The 24,031-nt window shown below is 46.1% G+C and overlaps 1 protein-coding gene across 1 annotated transcript; it reads left to right on the top strand.

Annotated features, from left to right (window-relative positions):
* The first annotated feature begins 333 nt into the window (after positions 1-333).
* Positions 334-22,609, top strand: SSPN (sarcospan). The gene is made up of 3 exons (XM_035540837.1): positions 334-796; positions 14,317-14,403; positions 19,685-22,609. Exons 1-3 carry the CDS (start codon positions 341-343, stop codon positions 20,048-20,050), a joined length of 909 nt encoding a protein of 302 aa, XP_035396730.1. The 5' UTR covers positions 334-340; the 3' UTR covers positions 20,051-22,609.
* Positions 22,610-24,031: the final 1,422 nt, after the last annotated feature.

Genomic DNA, 24,031 nt, shown 5'->3' with positions numbered 1-24,031 from the left:
CTGCTGCTGTGACCTGATGGAGGAGCAGGACTTTCTCCTGGCACCCCAGGGATTTTCACAGGATAACAACTGGAATTTTCACTCCTTGTTAATTACACAGGTTGCTTGTGCTTGGTCAGACCCCTCTGCAAGCACCTATGTCTCCTGCCCTGGCCTTGCCATGGCTCCCTGCCCACCCAGTCCCTGTGGAAACAGGAGCCAGCCCGTGCTCACACTGCTGCAGCCCAGTGCTCTCCAGCCCCTGTGCAGCGCCAGCATGTTGGCAGTTGGCTACCCCCCTTGAATCCCCCTTTTCTCTGGGCTATATGTGGCATTTCCAAGCCCTGACAGCCTGCTCTGAATGTTTTCCATATTTGTTCAGCCTCCTCCTCAGTTCAAATACCGGGAACAACTCAGGCGGCACGACGCAAGGCTTTGGGGGGCAGAAAAACCCTCGCACACCCATCGGCGCATGCACACACACACGCACACGCACGTGAGAAACAGCATGGGGAATGAGAAGAAAGCCCGGCACAACGCGTCTCTTAACAGCCAGAGCCAGACACCCGAAGGGGAGAAAAGCACCGATTCAAGCAAGATGCAGGAGCCAGCAATGAAGAAGAAGAAGAAAAGCAAGGGGGATCCCAAAGCTGGCCAGGAGGAGGAATCCCACACGTGTTGTGGCTGCCGTTTCCCACTGCTGTTTGCTTTGTTGCAGCTGGTATTCGGCGTCTCTGTAACAGTGCTGGGCTTCCTTATGGCAGGCATCAGCTCTTCTCTGCTAGTCAGAGACACTCCATATTGGGCTGGGATAATTGTAAGCATAAAGTCTGTTTCTACATAAAGTGCCTTTGCCAGCATTAATGCAAGCTGCATGACGCTACACTTTAGACTAACCAACTGCATGCACAACACCATTTAGGTTATGCTAACTAAAAATGTTACTGGGATTAAATGTCTGAATATGCTTTCCCAAGGAAACTGCTCCTGCAAAATAACAAAATCTTTCGTATTCTTCCCTGAAATACAACAACAGACCTTAAATAAAACTCATGCTTGCTGGTCACTAAATGTATGTATTAGCTTTTGCTTCACAGTGGGCTCGTGCCTGGTGATGCTGAAAGAAATGCTGATTACTTACGCTGCCTCCCCCCTTTCCCCACGGAACCATAATAGTCAGGTTTGAGAAGTGGGGTCAGAACTCTCAACTTTTAGCTCGGCGCGCTGATGGTAGCACAAGAGGAGAAATGGCTGTCCACACAGCTTCCTTGCTGCGCTGCGATTTAACCCCTTTTCCGCCCATGGTTCCCACCACGGCCAAGACTGCACATGACTGTGGGGACACTGGGGGGTGACGTGCACGTGCTGGGGGGCAAGGCAGGGTCCTGCAGGAAAAGGGGACCCCTGGGGGAGCGCTGCTGGTCGGGATGCCTGTACTGGTCCTGCAGACATCAGGGCATGGGTGGCCCCCCTTGGCCGTGTGCTCTGGTATGTTAGCAGCCTGGGACGTGCCATGGGTGTAATTCACCATGAGGCAGATTTTCTCCCCAAAGCAGCAGGCTTCAGGAAAATGGATACAGAAGCATTAGCACTACTTTGGGTGTTGTTAGACTGTAAGAACTTCCAGCAATGATCTGACCACCCAGACTGCTGGGGTTTGCTGTATGGACCCTGCTGGTGGGGGTGAATGTGGCACCTCCACACTAGCAAGCCCTAAGCAGCTGCTGGAGGCAGAGCCTAAAGGAGACCCTCAGGGGGGGCTAGGAGCAGGGCCTGAGCTCCCAAGCAAAGCAGAATATCCTTGCTCATCTCATCCTTCTTGTTTTTCTTGTGACAGAAGAGTTATCAAAGAGTTCAATGGTTTTTCATGGGGTGAGAGCCTGCCCTTGCTCAGGAGGAGGACTTCCTCTTGGGGGTCTTCTCTGTTAACTTATAAGGGAGAAGTACCTGTGATAAAATAGCAGCTTGTGACATTTTCACTCTTCCTGTTTATTTTGAGATCCTGGAGGTCAGATTCTCTTTTTTCCAGGCAGGGCTTGTAGCATCCCAGGTTGGAAATAGCTTTTTCAGGAGAAAAGTTGTCACAAAAAGACTGGGGAAAGACCGAGCTCAGCTGAAGTAGTGTATGGACAGGGATGTGAAAAAAAACCTTGGCCCTGTGAATGTCACCAGCGTCGAAATGGTGCTGATCTGAGACATCTACACAGGCCTGATCTCCCTCGGGCATGCCTGAGACTCAACCAGCATCTCTGTTTCGTAAGGCTGAGCTGTAACCCCTAGCATTTTTAGCAACAACTGCCTGCAGTAGTGACGTCTGGGTGACCACACAAGGCAAAGCTCCATCGCTTTTAGAGTTCCCACCTGAAAAACAAGTGAAACTTGTGTGCGTTCTTGAGCTAGCCCACAGCTCAAAGCAAAACTCAGCCTGGGACCATGCTGACTGGCTCTCATGGCTTCATTCTCTTAATGCTGCAGGGGGCTGTCACTTCCACGGTTGTCAGGAGGACCTGTGTACACTGACAGATGTGCGTGGGGACCCATGGGGGGTGGTTACCATAGGTATAGTTCAAGTTGAATGGCAACTCTCACCATAGGGACCCTGGCGGGATGTTGAGCCACTGGCATGTCTGATTCCTCCCTGGCTCAAAACAGCATGTTGCTTTTGATGCTGATCATCCTCATGGTGATGGCAGGGACTGTGTGCCAGGGGGACATGGCCAGGAAGGCTTTCTGGCATGCTCAGCCCGAAGTAGAAGGGCTCTGACCTTGCCCAGGGATCAGATGCCAGCAGGGAAAAAGGGAAGCCAGTGCTAGGAAGGAGAGGCGGAGGTGGTGGTGCAGCCCCAGAGCCTCCCAACAAGAAAGCACGTGGAGCACTGGCCATGTCTGGTGCACCACGGGAATAATGAAGAGTGTATTTCTAAGGGGCGAAATGCAGGGGGCAAGAGGTGATGCTACATTTATTGTGTTCCTGTGCTGTCATGTCCCTGTGGAGGTACCCAGTGCCCACTGGGACATGAGGTGGAGATGGCCAGGAGCTGCAGAGATGGAGCTTCTGGGTGTGTGGTTCATGGGGTGCTGCAGGTGAGCTGTGATGGGAAACATGCTGAGTTCTGGCCTCTGGAGAGCTGGGGGGAATGGCCCACAAAAGAGGGCCCTCAGCTAGGACCTCCTGCGTGTGGATGGATGTTCTATGGTCGCCTCCTGGGCTGCTGTGGGAAGCTGCATGGAGTGCAAGTAGGCAGGGGATGGACAATCCACCCACGTGCAGCTTGTAGAACAAGCGTCAGGGCAGAAAGTGACTTCCCAAAACTCGTTTATTCGCACAGAAAAGAGCAACAGAATGGAAAGATGTAAAATACCAGAGCATATTTGTTTTAGTAACATCCCACTCAAGTGCTCTTTTTAAGAGATTCAATTAGTATTCAGAATCAAGAACTTAAAAAATCTATTATCGAGACCTTTTTAGCAACATTAGAGACAATGGGTGAAGCTCATTCCTAGTGTTACTCCATTGGAATTACACCAGGGCTGGATAAGACCCCACGGCTGTTAATGCAGGATGACAGAAAAATGAAGGAAAATTGCTAATGTGTTAAGTAGACCTTGATTGATGGGTTTTTCTTCTTTATTAATGTCAAAATTGTGACACCATTCCCTGCTGAAAACCAAGCACTATAGCATCTCAGTATGAATGAAAAGGAACTTATTTAGAGAAGAAACCCGAGTAAATACTCCCAAGGAAAACCAAACCATGCAAGGCAGTCTGGATCAAACCAATTCAAAACCTGACTGCCTTGATAGCACAGACCATAACACAGGTGGGTTCACCATCCTGTGGAGTAAAGCATGTGCTACGCTGACTGGGGGCAGAGGAGACCCACGGCACCAAAAACTATGTCCCCCATGAGGCTCCCGCCTTCAAGTGGAGTGCCTGCTAGAGAAGGAAATGATGCAGCTAGCTTGCATTGCATCAGAAGCAGTTCACTGTGAAAACCAGTTAAAATGTACTGGTTTCAAATGAATTTCATCTGAAATCCGTGGGGCATTAGTCAGAAACCAAAGAAAAGGTTTATGGACAGAAATACAGAGCCTATGTGATTTACCACTTCTGCTTCAGCTTAAGCAGCCTACTACCTTGTAAAAAGCCTGTGCTACATTGTAGGGACAGACAAAGAACTGCAATTAAAACAATGAGGGTGGCATTCACTTGACCTACTTGTATCCATTTGCAGCAGAGATGTCTAGACCATGGTCTGCATCTTCATGAACCCTGTCCTGAGCACCCAAAATTGCAGCCTGGGCTACACTGGCAATATGCTCCTTTCTGCTGTTTTGGAGGTGCTTGGACAAACAGTTCACAAATCTACCCAGGAGTGCAGTGTTTTTTTTCCCTTGTTTTTTTTTTTTTTTTTTTTTTTTCTGTATCATGCCACTGACTTGCCATGTAGCTTTGGCCAAGTTACTTAACCTTGCTCGGACTTTGTTATTTCCTCTGTAAAGAGGGGTTAATAATGGCTATCTGTCACCCTTGCTTTGAGATCCTTGGATGAAAAGTGTTGCAGAATCAGTATATATTAATGGTGTCCTTTCATTCTTTTTCATTAGCTTGTGGCCTTTTGACATCCGGAAGAAGAAAAGATATGTTTTTCCTTGAAAATCTGCTGTTAGATTATTTCCACTATGATCAAAAGTAGAGAGTATCTGAAATCTCACAGGCAAGCTCCCTTTCAGCCCTGTTTTGCAGACTCAGGCAGTTAAGGAAGTTACAGAAATGCTCATCAGAAAAGATTATCTAGGGTGTTTATTATTTCTGTCAGGAAGTAATTTTAAAATCCATGTATATATGTTTGTACATACATGAAATTTGGATCTTTAGAGACATTAAAAAAAATAAATCACCATCTGTTACCCAGGCAAACCAAGGCAAAAACCATGGTTCCATCTGTCCCCAGAGAAAAGGTCTCCAGGGTCCCATGGTCCTGGTCAGGGATAGCGTCATGGCTGCTGAGCCCCTCTCTGTTCTCCCACCCTATGGAGAGCAAAGTCCCCCCAGGAGCTCCATGCCCACCGGATCCAGAGGGTCCCTGCACGTTAACCAAGTGTTATCTATGACTCCTTGCTTTTTGGCCACACCACTGAAGCGGTGACTTCTTGGACCTGATGGAGCACAGCTGTGTGACAGGGCTGACAGAGGAGTTTGGCTGGCTTTCCTGCTTCAGAGGTCTTCCGATGCATAGTGCGATGCAGGTAGCAAACAGCCGGGACCATCTCCCACTGCTGCATGTCCCTATCAGATGCTGATAATTGAGATGTTTGTTTAACTGATGTCCTCCTGCATGCAAGTGACTCAGATGTTAGGTCCTGCCACCACCTCAGCACGTGCTTGTGGGCTGGTAAGCCTGAGTGCCAAAATCAACAGTGCTGCCTGTAACAGCCTTTGCCTCCCTTGTTTTTCAGGGGCTGAATTGTGGTGGGGCTGGAAGGGAGGGCAAGTGATGTTACAAGGTTTCTGAACTCCATACCCTCATCTCTGCAAAGTCACTCCAGCCTCCCCAGTTCCCAGGGAGGCAGCAGAGCCCCTAAAATTAAGCTGGGTTTTTGAAATTGTAGAAGAGGACATTGCAGGGAGGATAGGTGTTGGGATTTTTTCCTTTCGATACTTAAAGGGTTCTTATAAAAAGGGTGGAGAGGGACTTGTGTAGATAATGTACTTGTATAGATATGATCTAGATAGATAGATAGATAGGTATGATAGATAGATATGTATCTACTTGTGTAGATAATGATAGGACAAGGGGGAATGTTTTTAAACTGAAAGAGGGGAGATTTAGAATGGATGTTAGGAAGACAGTCTTTACTCAGAGGGTGGTGAGGCACTGGAACAGGTTGCTCAGTGAAGCTGTGGATGCCCCGTCCCTGGAGGTGTTCAAGGCCAGGTTGCATGGGGCCCTGGCAAACCTGATCTAGTGAGCAGCATCCCTGCCCATGGCAGGGGGCTCGGAACTTGATCTTTAAGGTCCTTCCAACCCAAGCCACTCTATCATAATTCTACGATTTTCATCCTGGTACAGCACTGTCGGTGTTTATAACTGTTCAGGAGAAGCTTTGAGAACATTGTTGTGAGATGTGTGCTAGTAGGATGGAGCCTTGCATACAGGTGCCTGTGGAAAAAAAAATAAAAAATTACAGTGTTGTGCTATAAAGTGATATAAAATAGAAACTGGGGTTAAATGTGCCCTGGTGGTTGGTTATACCCATTCTCCTCTGGACTAGGATGGATTTGCTGTACCCGCAGCTGTTCCTACAATGTAAATTGCTCCCCAGCTCAGTGTAACAAAGCAGCTCAAGGGCCACCTTGTCTCTGGCAATTTCCCAACACAGATGAGGCTCTGTAGACATCTCCACCAAAAGCTTTTCATGTGATACAACATGGCAAATCTATATGGGTAAACCCCCCAGCCTTCCCTCCCTTTCTCTTTCCACCCATCCCTGCTGCTGGACGTAAGGTATATCCATGAGGCCCTGCCAAACACCAGACAGCCATCTTATGCGTGAGGCAGCCATTTTGTCTTCCTAGCAGGCATCAATAGTTAGGAAGTATCCCGAGCTAGGGCAGGCGGCAACCAATCCCCTTCCATATCAATATGGAGGATGACTAACTATTTAAAAACCCCTGAAATGTGTTCTCTTTCAAAGCCTGAAAGGAAAGAGACACTTTCTTGTTAGGCCTGGCCCCTTGCTGATTTTTTTGTTGTTGTTGCTTTTGACACCTCTTCCTGCAGCAATTGTGGAGGTGGCTTTCAGTCAGGCTTTACCTCCTATACAGCCTTGCTGGGTTTTTAACTTTCACTTGTTATTAGGGAAACTGATTTCAAATTTTAATAAAAGGGGACACTTAAAAACTGGTGCCATCAAAGTATCTAATGGAAATGACAGTCATGCAGGCATCCATTTTTCATACAAGCAAGCTTCAATTAGCCATGGGCAAACATCAAAAGGTTTGAGGGAGGACTGCCTCTAAGAAGAGCCTCCGAGTTCAGGTATTTAAGTGAGCCCTCTTCAAACTGTCTGAAATGCTGGATGGTATTCAATGAGGTATGCTGCAGGAAATACACTCCAGTATACTCCAGTACTTGTTTATAGTCATATATGAGCATAGCACCAGAGATATACTCTTCTGAGCCCTCTGCAATTTAATCTCATTATTTTCTGAGAGTAGCTATGCACTGATGTCTGTCTAACAGAAATCCATACTTTTATTTGGATGAGGTGTGGAGTGGAAAATGATAGGAAGAAATGTTGAAAGGTCACCTTTCAGAAGGGTGTGGGCAGGGAGGTTCACACCAGAGGTCCGTGTGATACCTGGTTAGGTGCTGACCTGATGCACTTACAGCTTCAGGGGGAAGCAGGGAGGAAATCAGAGTTCCTCACTGTATTATGCTTGTGTAAAAAGCCTATGTAAGATCTGGAGAGGGAGGTTGCTCAAGCAGGTTTCTTCAGCCTCGGTAACCTTTTGACTATACAGAGATGATGGCTTTCCATAGTTTCACAACCATGGACACATTTCAAATGGCAAGTCTCATTCACACAGGACTCTTAGCTGTGCTATGCTCCTCACATTGCAAATCGCTGTTGGCTCTAGGAACTTTTATTTTTTTTGCTTGGTTCCCTCAGGCACTTGATTGCCTAGCAGTGTACTTCTGACTTAACAGCAATAACAAACTGCTGCTGTAGCTCCTGGTTTTGTAAGTTATGGCAGTCTTTGTGGTGCTTTGCCATGGGAATTAAATCTCACTCTAGGAAACGTGACCATGGTCAGTGCTGTGCAACTGACATAAATGGCAGAGATCATTACAGGAAAATATAGCTTCATTTGATTATGAGTGATCTTCCAGGGTTTTGATTACTTTACAGGTTTTGAAAGAAAGTCACATGTCTGATGTGGTGCATTATTGCAGGGTTTGAAGGAACCTGTAGTAAAGACATCACTATTTTAGTCTGTAGGTGGGTCAGTTATCATGGGTTTTTATGGATGTTAAAAGAAAGATTTCCTTGCTGATGATGGCCTTTGCCTGCAACCACAATATGCATCTTTATCATTCTTATCAGAGCTATTATTTCTGGAAGTAATTTATATGCAGCTAGACTTTCCTTAAATCTAATGAGAAATCTATAGGAGGAAAAACCACTACGGAGCAGTACCTCTGTGTGGCAGATTGACTTTTGCATGTGGTCGTGAGACCCAGGCTGACCCAAGGCTGATGAAAGCTAGCAGTTAAAGCTGTGTGTAGTACTTACTTTTGTTGCAGTTTCCTCAAACCTCATAAAGCAAAGGAGCATCAGTGTCACTGTCTGCAACACTCTGTAGGGATGTGTGGCATCAGAGATAATCCCATTTCATAATGACAAAGCCAACAGGAACATTTTCCTTCTTGCATCAAAGTCTGGGTCCAGTGGGACTGTTAAATTTGGTGGATAGCGTGGCTTCTCTGAATATTTGGACAGGAGCTAAGCCTTGCCAGATATGACAAGGCTGGTAATCCATCAAGCTAAATATTTCCTCTGAGGGTAAGCCATAGACTTCAGAGACAGTGAAAAGATGTAATTTCTTTACCCTTATCCTTACAAAGAGAAAGATCATAGTGATTTGAAGTGAGCAACTATAAAGTAACTTGTCCATAATGCAAATTTCCTCCAAAATCTGTTAATAGCAGATTTTCCCCTGAAGTTGGAAAGTTTACAGTCTTGTTATAAAGGAATAACCAGCCTATGGTACTGAGGGCATCAGCAATGCCATGTGGTGTTACACTGCATATACTTGAGAAGTATTGTCCTCCAGTGTGTGTGTTTTTTGACCCCTAAAGGTTGTTGTAGGAGGTTCTTGCTCACTAGCCCCAGTATAAAGAGTAGAGGAGTTATGGTCTGCACATGTGAATTGCTTCCAGCAGTTGTCTGGTGGCATACTGTAGGCCCAAGATGCTCCTTTAAACCATTTTTTTTTGCCTCCTTCCTTAATTTCTTGGTGGATTTTTTTGACTCTCACACTTTACCAGTTGGATGTGACCAGGTTTTCAAGATCCTCTGGGTGGGAGGCACTTTGCTGGAGAAAGCCACCTAGTCTATAGCAACACTTGGGCTAAAATTGAAGCAACAATGAGAAAAAACGGCTTCACAAATATACAAGGGAGAGATACAGGCAGATCAGCACAATCTGTGGTTTTGAAAGCTGCTGAAATAAAGCAAACCACATTAATATGTCAGTGTGTGAAGATAAAGAATGCAAACCACAGCAGAAATTGGTGCCCTACATGTTCGTATTTCCCCCCATTATGTATGTTACACAACCATCTCCATCACCATCATGTGGTGCCCTTGCACCTCCTGTACACCTTGTGCTTGATTCTTAAGTGACCAGATGTGAGAGAGATCCAAGGAAGATCAGGTGACAATGTCTACCAGCTTTGCCCGAAGGACTTTCTTGAGTCCCGGGCTGCCCTGCATTGCCACCTGTGTTTGTTCCTGTCAGAGATGATGAGCCTGTTTTTCTCATTTATGATCCTTTTAAGAGTTGTAGTAAGCTTGGTGGGAAGGACAGGGCTGGCTGGTGCAGGAGGACACTGGCACCATGTAGAGCAGGATGTCAGCCCAAAGTGCTTTGGTGCAGCTGGAGCTATTCAGCATGGTGAGGTAGGCGAAAGGAAAGTTGGTGGTGAGGGATTTCAGGTACTACCAGAAATCAGTCTTCTTCCTAACTGCTTGGGTTCTGGTTTTAAGATGATGAAGATATGTAAAGGCACGCTCCTTGCAAGTGCCGAATGGATGTTGCGGTATGGTTGCAGCCTCACTGTCAAACTATCTATTTTGCAGCAGTGCCTGAGGCTACAAGCTGTGAGAAACGCTCATTTGTGCTAGCCAGTGTGCACGTACAGTTTGTTTGCCAAAGTCCTGTAGATCCAAGGACTGTACACTTAGATCCCCATGGGTGCAAGGAACATGCCAGGCAAATCAGCTGGAAGACCTGCTTCTAAATACCTTTGGGATCAGGCCCTGGTCCTGTTGCAAACTACAAGAGCTTTAATTAGGTTCTCATGACAGCATGCTCTAGCCCTCTTTGGAGTGGGGGAAATGAAATGTCCAGAAAATGTTTATGCCTGTTTTGATTGTGGTTTTGAAATAATTAATTCTTAAGACTTTTTAGCTCTGAGATGCTCTAGACTAATGGGAAGAAAGTCTGCTGCTTCCCAATAAAAAGAAATAGCACTGGAGCTTTTCTAGAGCAAAAACTTTTAATTTTTTTTTAGCCAGTCCTAGTAAAGAGCCATTTTCACTGAATTGTAAACTGGGGGATTTTACAAGGTATGCCTTAACGAAAATTAAATCTGTACCCTTCCTACATGCATCTGTATCACATTTAGGTCTTTTTCTAGACAGTACTCTTCTATATTTAAATACTTCCCTTGGATAACCTTCCATGTCACTACCTATTCAGCAAAGGGTGTGTTAGTCCATCTGGAAAATTTTGAAATAAGATCTCAATATAAACTCAAGCTGAAATTTACTCAGCATAAAAATGCATATTCCTAGGTTTAGAGATAACAGTTACAAGAGCTGATCTAATTAACTGCATTCTGTAGCTCTTATAGAATCTATTTTAATTGTATAACAAATGCATATCGATTGGTGGCAAGCAAGTGCTAAAGCAAGTTCAATTGCATTTAATGTTGTATGCTTAGTCAATAAGGCATAGGAAGTGTCTGCTTCAAGCTGGGATATTGCGATGGCTATTGAAGCTCTGGGATGCAGGATTACCTCATGCTACTTCCCAATCGGCATCGACTGCATCCGTAACGTGCCTGCTGTAAGGCAACTGTCTTAGTCACTTAGGGGGTACTGACAAATATTTACCAAAGGATTTTTATGGTTATTCTATTATACTTCACAGGTGTAATTCAAAACTGTTCTATTATTAATGTATAAAATAGAAGCAGAAAGCTGTTTTCTGTATAGATATTCCACACTTTGGTTTTGCTCAGTGAGAGAATTTACCTTTAAAGAACAGAAATGTAAAACATGTGGTGGTCATAATCCTCAGCAGCATTGTTTTTTACCATCACTCACAAAAATACACACTTCTGGTTTAAAAAAAAATGTCAGTATATTGTTAGAAATACTTAAGCCTTCCGAAATATCCTAGCCAAGCCTTGCTGGAATCCCCACCCAGTGTAATCTTCTATAAATACCTCTATATAAAAACACCTCTCCAAATATCTCAGTACATTATTTAAATCCCAGAGGAATTTCAGAAAGTGTATGCAGGAATGGAAGTCCCTTTAAATGACAACCTTTTGTATGGGAAGCTTTCTGAAGCGGGAGGCCTGAGCCTGCCATGCCGAAAGGCAGCGGGGTGTTTGCAGGGGTCATACGAGGCCCTGTTTCAATTGCACTTGATCGGTAGGGGAAAAAATAAATCCAGGCTGGTCAGTGGCAGCTCTGCAGCTCTTGCCTTAACCTGTCTCCAGCAGCACCTTCTGGTGATGGGTGCAGCTCCGCTGCTTCCCGCGGGTCGGGCCGGATTCCCAAAGGGAAAGGCAGCAGGGACTCGCTCCCACGATACCGCTGGAGTCAGCCAGAGGTGAATATGGCCCTGGGTTCATGCAAGTATAAATGCCCACCCGTGTAGCTGAAGTAAAGCAGATGTGATTTATTGCTCATCACAAGATCCTTTTAGCAGCAGATACTGGCAATACTTAAGCCTAGCTTTGAGGCAAGAAGCCCCTTTGGTTTGACATGAATCTGGGCATGTAGTGTTAAGCAGGTGTATATATGCATTTTTCTAGTGCTCGCTGCAAGTTGTTTCCTACTGCAAGTGGGGGAGTTTATTGGATATTACTAGAGGTGTGATCTCCTTAAGGTTTAAGTTTTATGGGGATGTTAATTGAATTAAAAGATTAATATACAGTGCAAGGGACCAAGGACATAGGTGATTAATCCTGAGACATAAAACATGTTTGAGTCACATAGAAGCACTATAGGGGGGGAGAAAATATCAGCACTGAAGGACCTTTGACAAGAAAGGTTGTTTTTTTCCCCTGACAACCCTGTCAGCTATTGCTGTCAACAATAAAAAGAAGAAAACAAATAAATTGGAGGCCGTGTGTAAGTCATAGGACCAGAATATAAATACACATGACATGGAGAGGAATAAATAATACTGACGCTTTCTTTGGAAATGTTCTCAGGCAATACTTCCTATTCATGTCTTACTGAAATGACATGAAATAAAACTTTATGGGAAAAAGTATTATTAATCACACAGGTTCTTGAGGGACGTGACTACCTGTGTATTCAAAGGCACTCTTCCTTTATGGGGTTACTGGCTAATACCCTACACCGACAAAGAAGGTATAAAGAAAACTTTGGTATTTTATTCATCAGATCATAAAAGAAGTGTGCTTAACCATTGCTGTCTGAAAGGACATCTATGCATTTTTCACTACAGGTCAAGTAGTCCCCTGCAGAGCTGGAAATCTCCACATGAGCAGCACTGCCATGTTGTGCAGAAAGCAGGTGGGGAAGGGACCATGAAGGAGCCCAGACTCATGGTCCCATCCCTGAGCAAAGGCAATATGTGCTTTGGTCTGGTTTTCCCTGGAGAAGGCAAGTGACATTGTTCTGGGAAAGAAGAAGAACCCAAATTAATGACAAGGCTTCAAACCCCTCATAGTAATATGAAGGGGAAAAATAGATTCTTGAAAATTTAATAGTTATCAGTTACAATCAAGCTGCTGCTAGTAAAGAGGATGACGCTTGCTCCTGGCCATATGTGAAGACAAGCCTTAGCAGCTTGAAAGCATGCTGCCTGATCTCTGCTAAGGTCCTCACTACAGCTGAGCTCCCTTGGGATCCCACCATATCACACCTGAAGGTGTGATACGAAGTGACATTTAAGACCATGCACATGTCATCGGCTCACCTGTTTTCCCAAGGCAGCCCAGCTGTGTGCTGTTTCCTCCAAGCATAGCTCCAGCCTACAACTCCCTCTTGCCCTGCAGTTACAGGCAGGATGTCCTGATCCAGCCCCAGCAGCCCCGTGGTGGCACCTGGGGATGTCTTTTGGCACCCATGCGGATCCTCCTGTCCAGGCACAGGGGAAGCTGCCAAAAAAAGATACAGGCTTGTTGCAGAGTCAGTCAGCTGGGAAACACCCCAAGACCTGCAGTGAGTGAAAGACCTAGCGAAGGTAATGAGTTGGGCTCCTCAACACTTGACCAAGGAGGGAATAAGGTCCATGTGGGACTGCTTGATTCAGTCATGCCCAAATTGTGTTTTAAAGACAGTGGTGAGCTGTGGGGTGCAGGGCTGCTGCCTGCTGCCCATTGAAACAAGGGACACAGGGGACAGGGCAGGTAAGTGTAGTGCCTGGGTCTGCCAGGTCCTGCATCCTCCTGTGGTTTGCTTACTGGTCCTCCAAAAAGTGTGGGAGAGAAGGCTCTTGGTTGGAGTTCTCGGCCCTATGGGGGCCTGGAAAGCACTGCTTAAAAAAGGAAATTCCATTTATTGGGCTAGTTTACGCGTTCCTCAGAGCAGGAGCTTCCCTCCTTATGTGGCTGGAAAATGCCTATCAGTGAGTATGCCTCTTCAAATAAATCTCAATCTTCAGAATTAATAATAAAGACAGCTAAATGAATACTAAAAGTGCATAATACTTTTCCATTACTGTTAACCATCAGCAAATACTGCCACAGGGCTAAAATGCAGTCTCAGATTGCAGGAGAGATGTCCTCTTTGGTGTCCACTCTGGGAGAGATTGAAAGCCTTTGCTATAAACTATGCTGCTTCTTATCCTGAGGTAGCTATGATTACTGATTTACAACCACGTATCCCACAATGGTGACATAAAAACCCAGCCAGCACCCAGCGGTATGCCGGAAGGTGATCTTGGGGCTTACACGCCCAGCTTCATAAGCCTTCTGCTCCTTTTTGACAGTTACATGGACAAAAGTTCAATATGCATCCTGGAAGAGTATTGCCAAGCTGTAACTTTGTAGGTCTGATTCACAAAGCCCCTCAGGGTAAGTTCTTTGTGCCTTGGTGTCTGTAAAGTGGAGGTTAAAGCTCTTTCCTCACAATCCACACATATGAGGCTCTTACACCTATGGATGTAGCCCCTATGCAAACTATTTGACTTACATGCTGCTCCTTGAGTTACAGTCACGCTAAGACAGAAAGGTGTTTTGGCTTGAAAAATGTTATTTTTGTTGTTGTTGTTCTTTAAAACAAACAAACAACAACAACAACAAAACACTGACACATTTTAAATCTTTTCCCTTGCAGGTCTGCGTGGTGTCCTTAGTGGGGTTTGTTATGCTTTGTATTTCATACCAACCTGATGAGAAGACATGTGTGCAGTTCACTGTAAAGGTACATCGACTTTTTGTTATTTCTTTTTCTTCTTGTGTCATTAAATACAATCAGAAAAGTTGATGCCGGGGATATTTTTAAGACCACATGAAAAGAAGTGAAAATGCACTTGAAATGCAAGAATGGTTTTCTGGTATTTTCCAGGCAGCTAAGGAAGAAACTGTAGTGTATAAAGGGGAAACTGTAACGAATATTTGAAAACTGAACAAGACACTTTTTATTATTTGCCATATTTTAAGAATATCAAGGAGAGTCTGATTAACAAAGTTGGAATAATTTGCAAGGTGTTCAGTGAAAGATGGGGGTTACTGATTAAGTAGGAACGATCAGAGAGAGCCAGGTAAGAATTAGTGTGGGATAGAACAGATCTACTTTAATTGTTAATTTTTAATGTGGTCTTAGAAGCATCTGAGCATCGTCCCAGCAGTTTTGCTCCTCACCATGAAATAAGAAAGTGATTGGGCACAGGTGCATCAAAAAGCATGTCTGGAAATCTCTGCCTACCCACCTTTCTGGTCAGGGAGAGGGCTTTGTGTTAGAGCACAGTGCCTTCTGCCAGGGTCGGGCATTGAAAACATGGGAAAGCATTAGCACACCTTGGGAACAAGTGTTCTTCCGCGAAGGAAATTCCCATCTGAGCACTGCAAAAGAAGCACAGAAGCTGTGCACCTTGTCCTGCCTCAGTCCCCAAAATCATGCTTCAGTGACACCAATAAGTGACTAGAAAAGGAATGCTGAGGGTGCTTGTTCCAGAGGCGAAGTTTCTAACACCATTTATCTGGGCTGGTTTTCCTTATTATTGTAATTTTGAGGGCTCTTAATATTTTGCAGACACATAATAACCAGGAAAAATACCAACACAAACAACACAAAATAACAGTGATTATTAACTGAGAAAGGTAGAAGGAAATCAAATGCAAAGAACAGATTTTCAAAACCTGGCATTCATCTTCCCTTAGAAATTAGGCCCTGGAGTGTCTTTTGTGCCTCTCTAAAGCTTCTCCTGTGCTTACAGAAAGAAAGGAGGAAGGAGAACAATTATTTCCATGCTTTGATTGCCTTCAGGTTCTTGTCCCCTCACCTTCACACATGGCAGTAAGCACAGCAGCTGCCTGGGGAGCTGCAGAGATGGGCGGGAGCTGCCACACCAGGCTTTGTGCTGCTTGCCCTGCAGCATTGCGCTGAACTTCACTCCTCCCATGCAGGAAGGGAGGCATCCGTCCCTGGTGGTGGGCCAGCAAGTTGGCCTGGGTGGCTCAAGTCTCTTCCACTCTTAGCAGCAGCACCAACATGAGGAGCATGGGACATTTCTCCCCCAAGAAAATAAATACTCTTGAAGTGCTCCCCGAGTCATGTAAAATGGGTTATTCTCATCAGTTTTGCCAGAATTAGAGCTAAAGTCTCCCTCAGAAGACTTCTGGCGCAGTCAACAGCCGGTGGGCTGTTGCCCACTCTAAGGATCCTCCCCCACAAAATCCACCTTCCCACTGTTTCCTATTGCACCATGCCACAGGATTGGGTCAGTCCCAGGCTCTTCACTCCTCCTGTTCCACATCCCCACCAAGAGCCAGCATCCCACTGTGCCTCCCCTCCTCACTGCCCCTCCAAACAAATCGCTTCTGGCTGTGGGGCACGTACCTGTTTTAAACAATGTAGGAGCTGAGAGCCTCCTCCTGGGCTTTGATCGCACAGGATCCATCTAAACCTCCAATATCGTGTCTCAGATCTGCAGCTGCCAGTTGAAGGCTCTCTCTGAACAAAAGGAAAGTGATATTAGCTATTTGGCAACAAAGCTGAGTATGCAAAATTATGATCATGAGCCAAAGACGAGCTCCTTAAGTTAGTTCCTGTTCCACAGGGGCTCTCTGCTTTGTCCAGCACCGTGGTTGGGTCCAGCCCTATCTGCCCCAATTCTCCTCCTCAAGACTTGCTGCCCAGCCCAGGCCCTGCCCTCACTTTGGTGGCTGGTGCCCACTGGGGCTCCACACAGCTGCTGAGCATCCTCCTAGAAGAAAATTTTAGTTGGTCTCTCCTGGAGTGGAGGAAGCACCCCAGGATGCCTTAGGTAGACCAAGGTTAATTTTGAGTGGAGGACCACACACGTACAGCTCTGGGAGGTTTTAGCCCAACCCCAGGGTGACCCTATGAAGACTGTGAGGGACTCCCTATGGTGGGAAACTGGAGGAGATCCACACACTCCTTCCTCCCTCTTGCCAGCTGCTTCTTTCATTTCACACTTGCATGAGCCCCAGAGCCCGTCAACAAAAGGAGGCACAACTGCTTTCAGCGGAAGCCCCTGTCTGAGACTACTGCAGGTATCTGCAGCACCCCGTGTGTCAGCAGGAAGGGAGGACAACCACCGCTGGGAGGGTGGCTTCCACCATGTTGGTGGTGGGTGGGGGTGATGGGTAGTGGACCACCACCATTTTCAGGGGGATGCCAGTGAGCTTCAGGGTAGCTTTCTGCCCCTGCCCCACCTCTGCTTCCATGGGAAACATGTCCTGATCACGGCATCTCCCATGGCAGTGTGACACCCTCTACTCCTGCCCACCCAGCCCCGGCAGCCCACGCCATGACACACACAGTGGTTCCTCTTTCCTGCTCGAGGTGGCTCAAGCCTGAGCCAGCACAGCCTTCAAAAGGGGTTCCCCAGACCCACGTCAGCAAACCCTGCTGGTTTCATCCCTGATAAGTGTGAAAAGCCTTTTTTATGAAACACTAGATCCATATTAGATGCTTTATTTTCTTTTCAGCGTTGACCAAAACTATCACCACTAAATACTGCTGAAAGTTTCTTCCTCATATGAGGAAGCTGAGGGAGGATGAGCTGCCGTGCTCTGACCTCATTGTACGCTGCTTCTTCCCGCTTCCTTTTTCTCCTTCTACTTAAACAGCAGTCACCGTGCCTATCTCTATGAGGCCTCTACAAACAGTTTTCCAGTGGCAAGTTCTAGTTCCTGGGCAGAGCTCACTGTGCAGTTGTATTTGCAACATTGAAGTTGCCTCCAGGTCTGGCATGTGATTAATCTGCTGATGGGATCCCAGTGCTCTCTGTCTTGTGCTCTCTCATAGGCAGTACTTGCATTTGCCTCAACTTTGATATTGGGAACTGTGTTCATTTTTGGAATCCTGTAAAGTTATTCCTTTGCAAATACCTTGAGAGAATAACGCACTGTTTGGAAATTGCCCTACATCCCCACGCATCTCTGTTCACCTCTGAGGACTGCCAGAAGAGCTGCCCATGTATTCTGTGTGTTTCAAGGGGACTCTGAGATTTCCTTCCCCTTAGGTACATAACAGGCACGTTCTTGCTCACTGTACCTGGAGGGTACTTAGGGTTGTGGATTTCATGCTAGTTTGTGCGCACTTTGGATAGAAGTTGGCAGTGAAATGAAATACGTGCCAGGGGAGAAGCAGGCACAACACGTAGTCTCAGCTTAGCATCTCATTTATTAGGGAGGCCTGATTCTGTCCCCCACTGGGCTGAATCCAGGGTTGTCCAGCCAGTCCCCCAAGGACACCTGCCTCACAGAACAACTTTTGTCCCTCAGAGAAGGAAAATGTTCATCAATGTTTGTCCATTTTCTGTTTTCCCCACCTTTTAAAGCAATACCATAAGCCTGTGAAGAATCACAGCTTCGTTTGGAGGTCTCCATCCGTCAGCTGCGCTCCCCTTTCTATGTGCTTTATACTCAGAGATGTCCCCATTTCCCAGCTTCACCTTTCCCATGCACTGTTACCTTGAAACCCGCAGGGGTAAAAGATTTGCATTTAAGAAGAGCCACCCTCATTTTGAAGCTGCCCTTGGTTTAAGACTGCAGGGGAAGTCATTAAATTTAATAGTAGCCAGGTCTTGGAAATGAAGATCTAGCTGTAAGAATTCTGTTATTTGGCGGGGAAAATGTATTTACAGCTTGAAGACCAGCAATAGGCCTAAATATATTTTTTTTCAAACTGACAACCAAATAAGAAGATTGATTTGCACTGTAGATTTAAGACAAATACACCAGGAGTGTGAATTTTATCAAGATATACATACTTGGAGTTTCAAGGTCATAAAAAATGCTTTATATTGATAGTTTGCTTGTGGTATTGAGGTTAAGAGATAGGGAGAGAAGCTGCTGTTTAAAATAACAGATTCCCAGCCACGCCATGTGTCTGACAGATAAGACGCCAAGAAAAATAAATGTTTTTACAGTGCTGAACAGAACCAAAAATGGTATTTTGGCTAAATACAGCATATGATTTTAATATAAATTCACACATATTTTGTGTGAACACAGCATCAATTCCCAGCTCCAACCATTGATGGGGAGGGAAATCCATATGCTCTGGTACCCGAAGGTCTCAGGTGCAACCCTGAGCAACAATGGCTCCAGAAGACTGCAAGTTTCCATGCGCTTGTGGGGATAGGCTCTGAATAGATGCCCTCCATGAAAGCCACCCCTACTTTAAAGCTGCCCCTGCTGTAAGGAGAAGGGGGGGGGGGGGGTGACAAAGCCGTGTCCTTCTCATGCAGTACCAGGGGTGGCACTGGGAAGTCAGAGGCACTTGATGCTCCTTCACACCTTTGAAAGGCTTCTTCTTCACATTCATGGGGTAGGTTTTCCAAGGGGATTCAGCATGGCATGTGCTTCCTCATGGAAATGTACCGGGACCAGGAAGCGGGCAGACTGGCTGCTGTTGCAGGGCCATGAGCAGGAGATCAGACACCTCACTGACTGATTTGCAAGTGTAAATCAGATTTGTTCGGGCATGCAAACCAAGAGCCGGGAATAACATGTGAGCCAAGTCTCAGAAGCACCTACTTCTCAGCACAGCCTGGGATAATATGTCAGCACAAGCCTCAGTCTCCTTAGCTCTACTTCAAGACAGCTACACTAATTTACCTCAGCTGATGACTGTAATGATGATTGTAACGACTGATGACAGCCAACTCATGGACAACAGCAGGGGAAGATGCTCCCTCCCTCTCTATAAAGCTGGAAGTCTTCATGGTGCTCTTATCAAGTCTCAAAATTGCAAGGCAATGCTCATATAAAATAGGCAAGACAAAAATATGAGCTCTTGAAATGATCTGCTGAACTTTGCATCACCAGGGATTTATATCTGCCTTGCAATTTTTGAAGACCACAATGTCCAGACAGCACATTGAATTCATGCATTTCCTGTGAAAAACATGTTCATGTATTCATTCTGTGTTCCTCATTCTTTGTGTGGATAGAAAATCAGTGTGTTTTTTTTTTCCCCCTTCTTTTTTTTTCTTTTTTCTTTCTTTCAGCTGATGTATTTTCTGCTGAGTGCCGTGGGTCTGGTTGTCTGTGTTCTGGCGGTGGCTTTTGCTGCCCACCATTACCTACAGATCACAAGATTTACCTGCGATACCATCCTCGAGTCCTGCCAATGCAAACTGGACATGACAGACCCCCTCAGCAGGACCTTTGTCTACCAGGATGCCGCCGACTGCAGCAGCGTCACCAGCATGCTCAACCTGTACTTGCTTCTGCAGATGCTTCTCAATCTGATCACAGCCCTGGTGTGTCTGTTGGCATGCTTTGTGATGTGGAAACACAGATACCAGGTCTTTTATGTGGGCGTTCGATTCTACCCTTTAACTGCTACTGAAGGCCAGCAACACAAAATATAGGGTTTGGGCTGGCAGGGGGCTGTAGCCAGAGAACGGAAAATGTCAGCATACTGCCACCATAGACACTGCTCATGGACGAGTGTTTGTAAGGTTTTTGACGAGGAAAAACATTCACACAGGTTAAATGAATATGTTTTTCATTCATTTTAAGAGCAAATTGTATGGCTACTCCTGCAAAAGGTCCCTAGTGAGACTATCTAGAGGTCACCTGAAGTCCTAAAATGCAGCTCTATTAACACTCACAGAAGAGACTCTTTAGTAGCCATAGACAAAATGAAAGCTTAAAAAAATCATTGGGAACTCATCTGCAGGGCTACAGCCGTTTAGACATCAGGTCCATTTCCCTTGCGGGTAGAGATCTGTTCCTGCCTTCAGACGAGCTGCACTGACTCCTACCAGATGAAGATCTGGTCTAAACTGCTTTATTATAATTATGCCAATCATGCTTAGGGAATATATTGTCTCTTGTATGCAGTAGGTATAATCCACACTAACCTGACAGGGATTTACCATATGGAAAGGTAATAAGGGAGGTCAGGACCTCTTCAAATGCAGGCTGAGATCAGCAGCATATGCGAATATGCTGATGACTACCATGTAAAGTACATGTTTCAGAGCAACTGGTGAAGTTGGTTACCTAACCAATTACTAACAAACACTGTTTTCTGTGGGTTGACTGATGGTGATGGGGTGGGCCCTGCTTCAGACCCCTCATTTTAGACGAATGAATGCTCAGTGCTTTGTGAGAAAAGATCGATTTAAGAAACCTCGAGCTGAGCTCCTGAAACGGAGGCCCCTAAATCACTAGTCACGTTGAAAACCCTGTTGACACTGCTATAATTGCATGCTCCCAAACCCGGCGTCTGGCCAGTTCCACCAATTATACTCACAGCACAAAAGGCCAAGTGTGTTTTTGGTGTAACTCCTCTGAAGACAATCAGCCTCACACACCAGCTGTGGATTTGGGCCAACAGCCCTGAAAGATATATCCCTGCAACAATCAATGTTTTTAAAATGGGGTGGAGGGAGGGAAGCAAGAAGAGACTGCCAGACTCCCAAAGACATCATTTGTGATAATGAGGGCAAGAGAATGAGGATTTCTTAAAAAGCAGCATAGAATAACAAAACTGTACTCAAACAGCACTCTGAAAGCGTGGCTCTGAAAGTGCTTTACACATAATTAGCCTTATATCAGGATGGGTATGCTGGCTTGTCCCTTGGACAGTCATCTCCACCTGTGCAGCATGGGCTCTCCGGAGGCAGGAACAGCTCTGAGTTGACAGCACTTCTCCCCACCGGCTGGTATCAGCACAAGGGCAGGGCAGCCAGTGCTCACGCCCTGCTGTGAGTAGGGATTTCCCAGTCCTTGCCAGGACCAGGGTGTCTCTGAGGTGGGGTGGAGCAATCACAGGCTAGACAGACTGCGCCATGATCATTATAAGCAAGGAGGAAGCAAGCAGAATTTTTACAAGGCTTCAAACAAGCAAAAACTTTCTGTTTCTTCTGGAAGAAAAAAAAAAAGGCACCAGTAAGTCAAAAAACTAGTCTGTCAAAAAGCTAGTTGTGTAAGCAGCTCTAATCCCACCCAAGAAGTGCCTTCCATGCAGTGATCACACATCATGCCAAGGCTAGACTGGCATGCCTCCAGGGTCAGAAGACCACAGTGTGGTTCAGTCTCCTGTGATCCACCTAGAGCAAAGCAAAGTGCTCATGTTTTTGTCATGGAGACAGCTTCTAGCGTAGACATGCCAATAGTCACCAAAATGCTCTCTGCCGAGCTGCGGAATGACGACCTTTCAAAAATGCAAGTTTTGAGACCAGCTCCCTAAAAACCTTTTTTTTGTGTACCAAAAAACAAGTGGCACTAGTAAGCGTGGCTGCAGGGGCACATTTGTGAGGACTCCAGTTTGCTTGCCCGCATCACCACCCATACTAATTTCTAAACTGGATTCTCAGGCATGCTTGGAGTAAGCTGAGACACTGGTGGAGCGCACAGTGGCCCATCAAGGTGGGAACCAGCCCATCACCCCTGAATTTGGTGGAGCATGCTGCAACCAGTGCTGGTGGACCTATGCCGGGGCCTGACTCCCATATGAGGTGGATACATAGGAGTTTGGGGGGCTTATTCCTGCCCTCGCCACTAGGCTCCCTGCCTCGATGGCTATGAAGCCAGAGAAGGGCTCTACTGGCAGAGCAGGGCACATTTCCTACTGCGACCCTTCCGAAATCTCCTGTTGTTCAGAAAATAACTGGGTACCTGCCTGGGATATCTTCTGGGGCAGCCCTGGTGGATTTTTGGATGCTCTCTGGGGGACTAGTGGGGAGGGGTATGGGTGACAGGGAAGGGAAGAGGGATATTGATAAGACAGCCCACCCTGCTTAGGAAGCAATGTGTTTTAATAGCAGTGCACCCTCCGCTTTGAGCCACCACCACTGAATTTGGCTCACTCGTCAGTGCATTGCAGCTTAACCTTTTGCTCTGGAAGAAAGCAATATTCATTGTATATTCTATGGGTGTTCAGATGCTTTATGAATAAACTTGGGGCATTTTGGTCTAGCAAAGAATAACTTCTGTATTTCCTCTTTATATATCTTAAGAGCATAAAATCAAAACAGAAAGGAGAGAGCAGGAAATGCATACAGCAGCTCTTGGAACTGTGTTTCTCCTGGGTATGGTTTTACAACAGGTATTTTGCTCTGATCAAGAATTTCGGAAAGCATTAATTAGAGGATTAGCACCTACCACAGCACATTCAGGCAGCTCCCAGCCTTTTCCTGTCAGAGAAATTCATGCGGACCAAGCCAGGATACATGCTGGGGCTTGCAGGCACGGAGAGGACAGGGGCGTTGAAGAAAAGAATTTTTATTTAAAAAAATATTTCTCCTGGAAATGTATTCTCTGTGTGAATCACACAGAATGGGGCAGGAGCAGACGGCTCCGGACACACAGAAATTGTGAGGGCCCCTGTGTAATTTGCTCTCAAAACCCAGGTGTGATTCTCATTTGCACCCTGGCCACTTTATGCTGTTTTCACAGTGTAAAGGGGTTGTAAAGATGGCATCAATCATTTTTACACCTACTTTATGGCCATTTTACACAGCTAAAAGGGCCCTTTGTGTAAATGAGAACTCAAGCCCTAGAGGACTTAATAGAGAGGAGATCCTTTCGATAGACGGTGCTTAGACTCTCTGATGGGGGCTATTACTAGGGTATAACTCTCCATTGGATTTTATGGCTCAGCTTAAAGAGCATCAGTCTCGATTAAATTCAGTTCTGCAAAACTTTTCCAGAGGCTGTAACCCGCGGTGACACGTCCGCTCCCCTGACCAGCACACGCACACACCGCTGCTGTCTGTAAAAGGAGAAGCAGCAGCCACGGCTCTCCTCCTGGAAATGCTCTGAGGCATTTCGGTGTCGTGCTATGCAAATACCGGAGTGGCAATAACGGCAACGAAAAGGGAACCGAGACGCAGAGCCTCGCACAGAGTCGACATGTCGCACTGGCAGCGCGACTGGGCGCCACGGTGGCAAATGCTCCCGGCCAGCCGCAGGGGCCCGGAGTGATGCAGCCAGCACCACTCTTCCTCCTCCTCCTCCTCTTGCTGGCCCTGCATGATGGGGAAGCGCCTGCTCTCAGCCACCTTCTGCCGCGCCTTCACGTGGTCCCCATCTGTGCTGGGCCAGCCCTGTGTGGGCACTTCTTGGAGCTCTGCCTAAAAACCAGCCCTGAGCAAGAGTGCTGGAAACTGCAATCAACTCACAGGAGTTCTTTTTTTCTTCTTCTTTTTTTTTTTTTTTAATTATTTTTATTTTTTTACACTACCAGCCAGTGCAATATTTCCTCTGGGGCCTTTTGAAACAGAAAGCACGCTGCTAGCGTGTGAGAGGACCCGCGGTTCACGTCCTCTATATTTAGAAAGCCAGGATGTCATACCTCCCCTTGAAATTTTCATAGTCCCCTGCACCCCACCCACCCACAC

The sequence above is a fragment of the Cygnus atratus genome, chromosome 1 (genome assembly GCF_013377495.2).
Source record: "Cygnus atratus isolate AKBS03 ecotype Queensland, Australia chromosome 1, CAtr_DNAZoo_HiC_assembly, whole genome shotgun sequence".
NCBI lineage: Eukaryota > Metazoa > Chordata > Aves > Anseriformes > Anatidae > Cygnus > Cygnus atratus.
The sequence above is the reverse complement of the archived record's forward strand: the minus strand, read 5'-3'. Positions and strand labels throughout refer to the sequence as shown.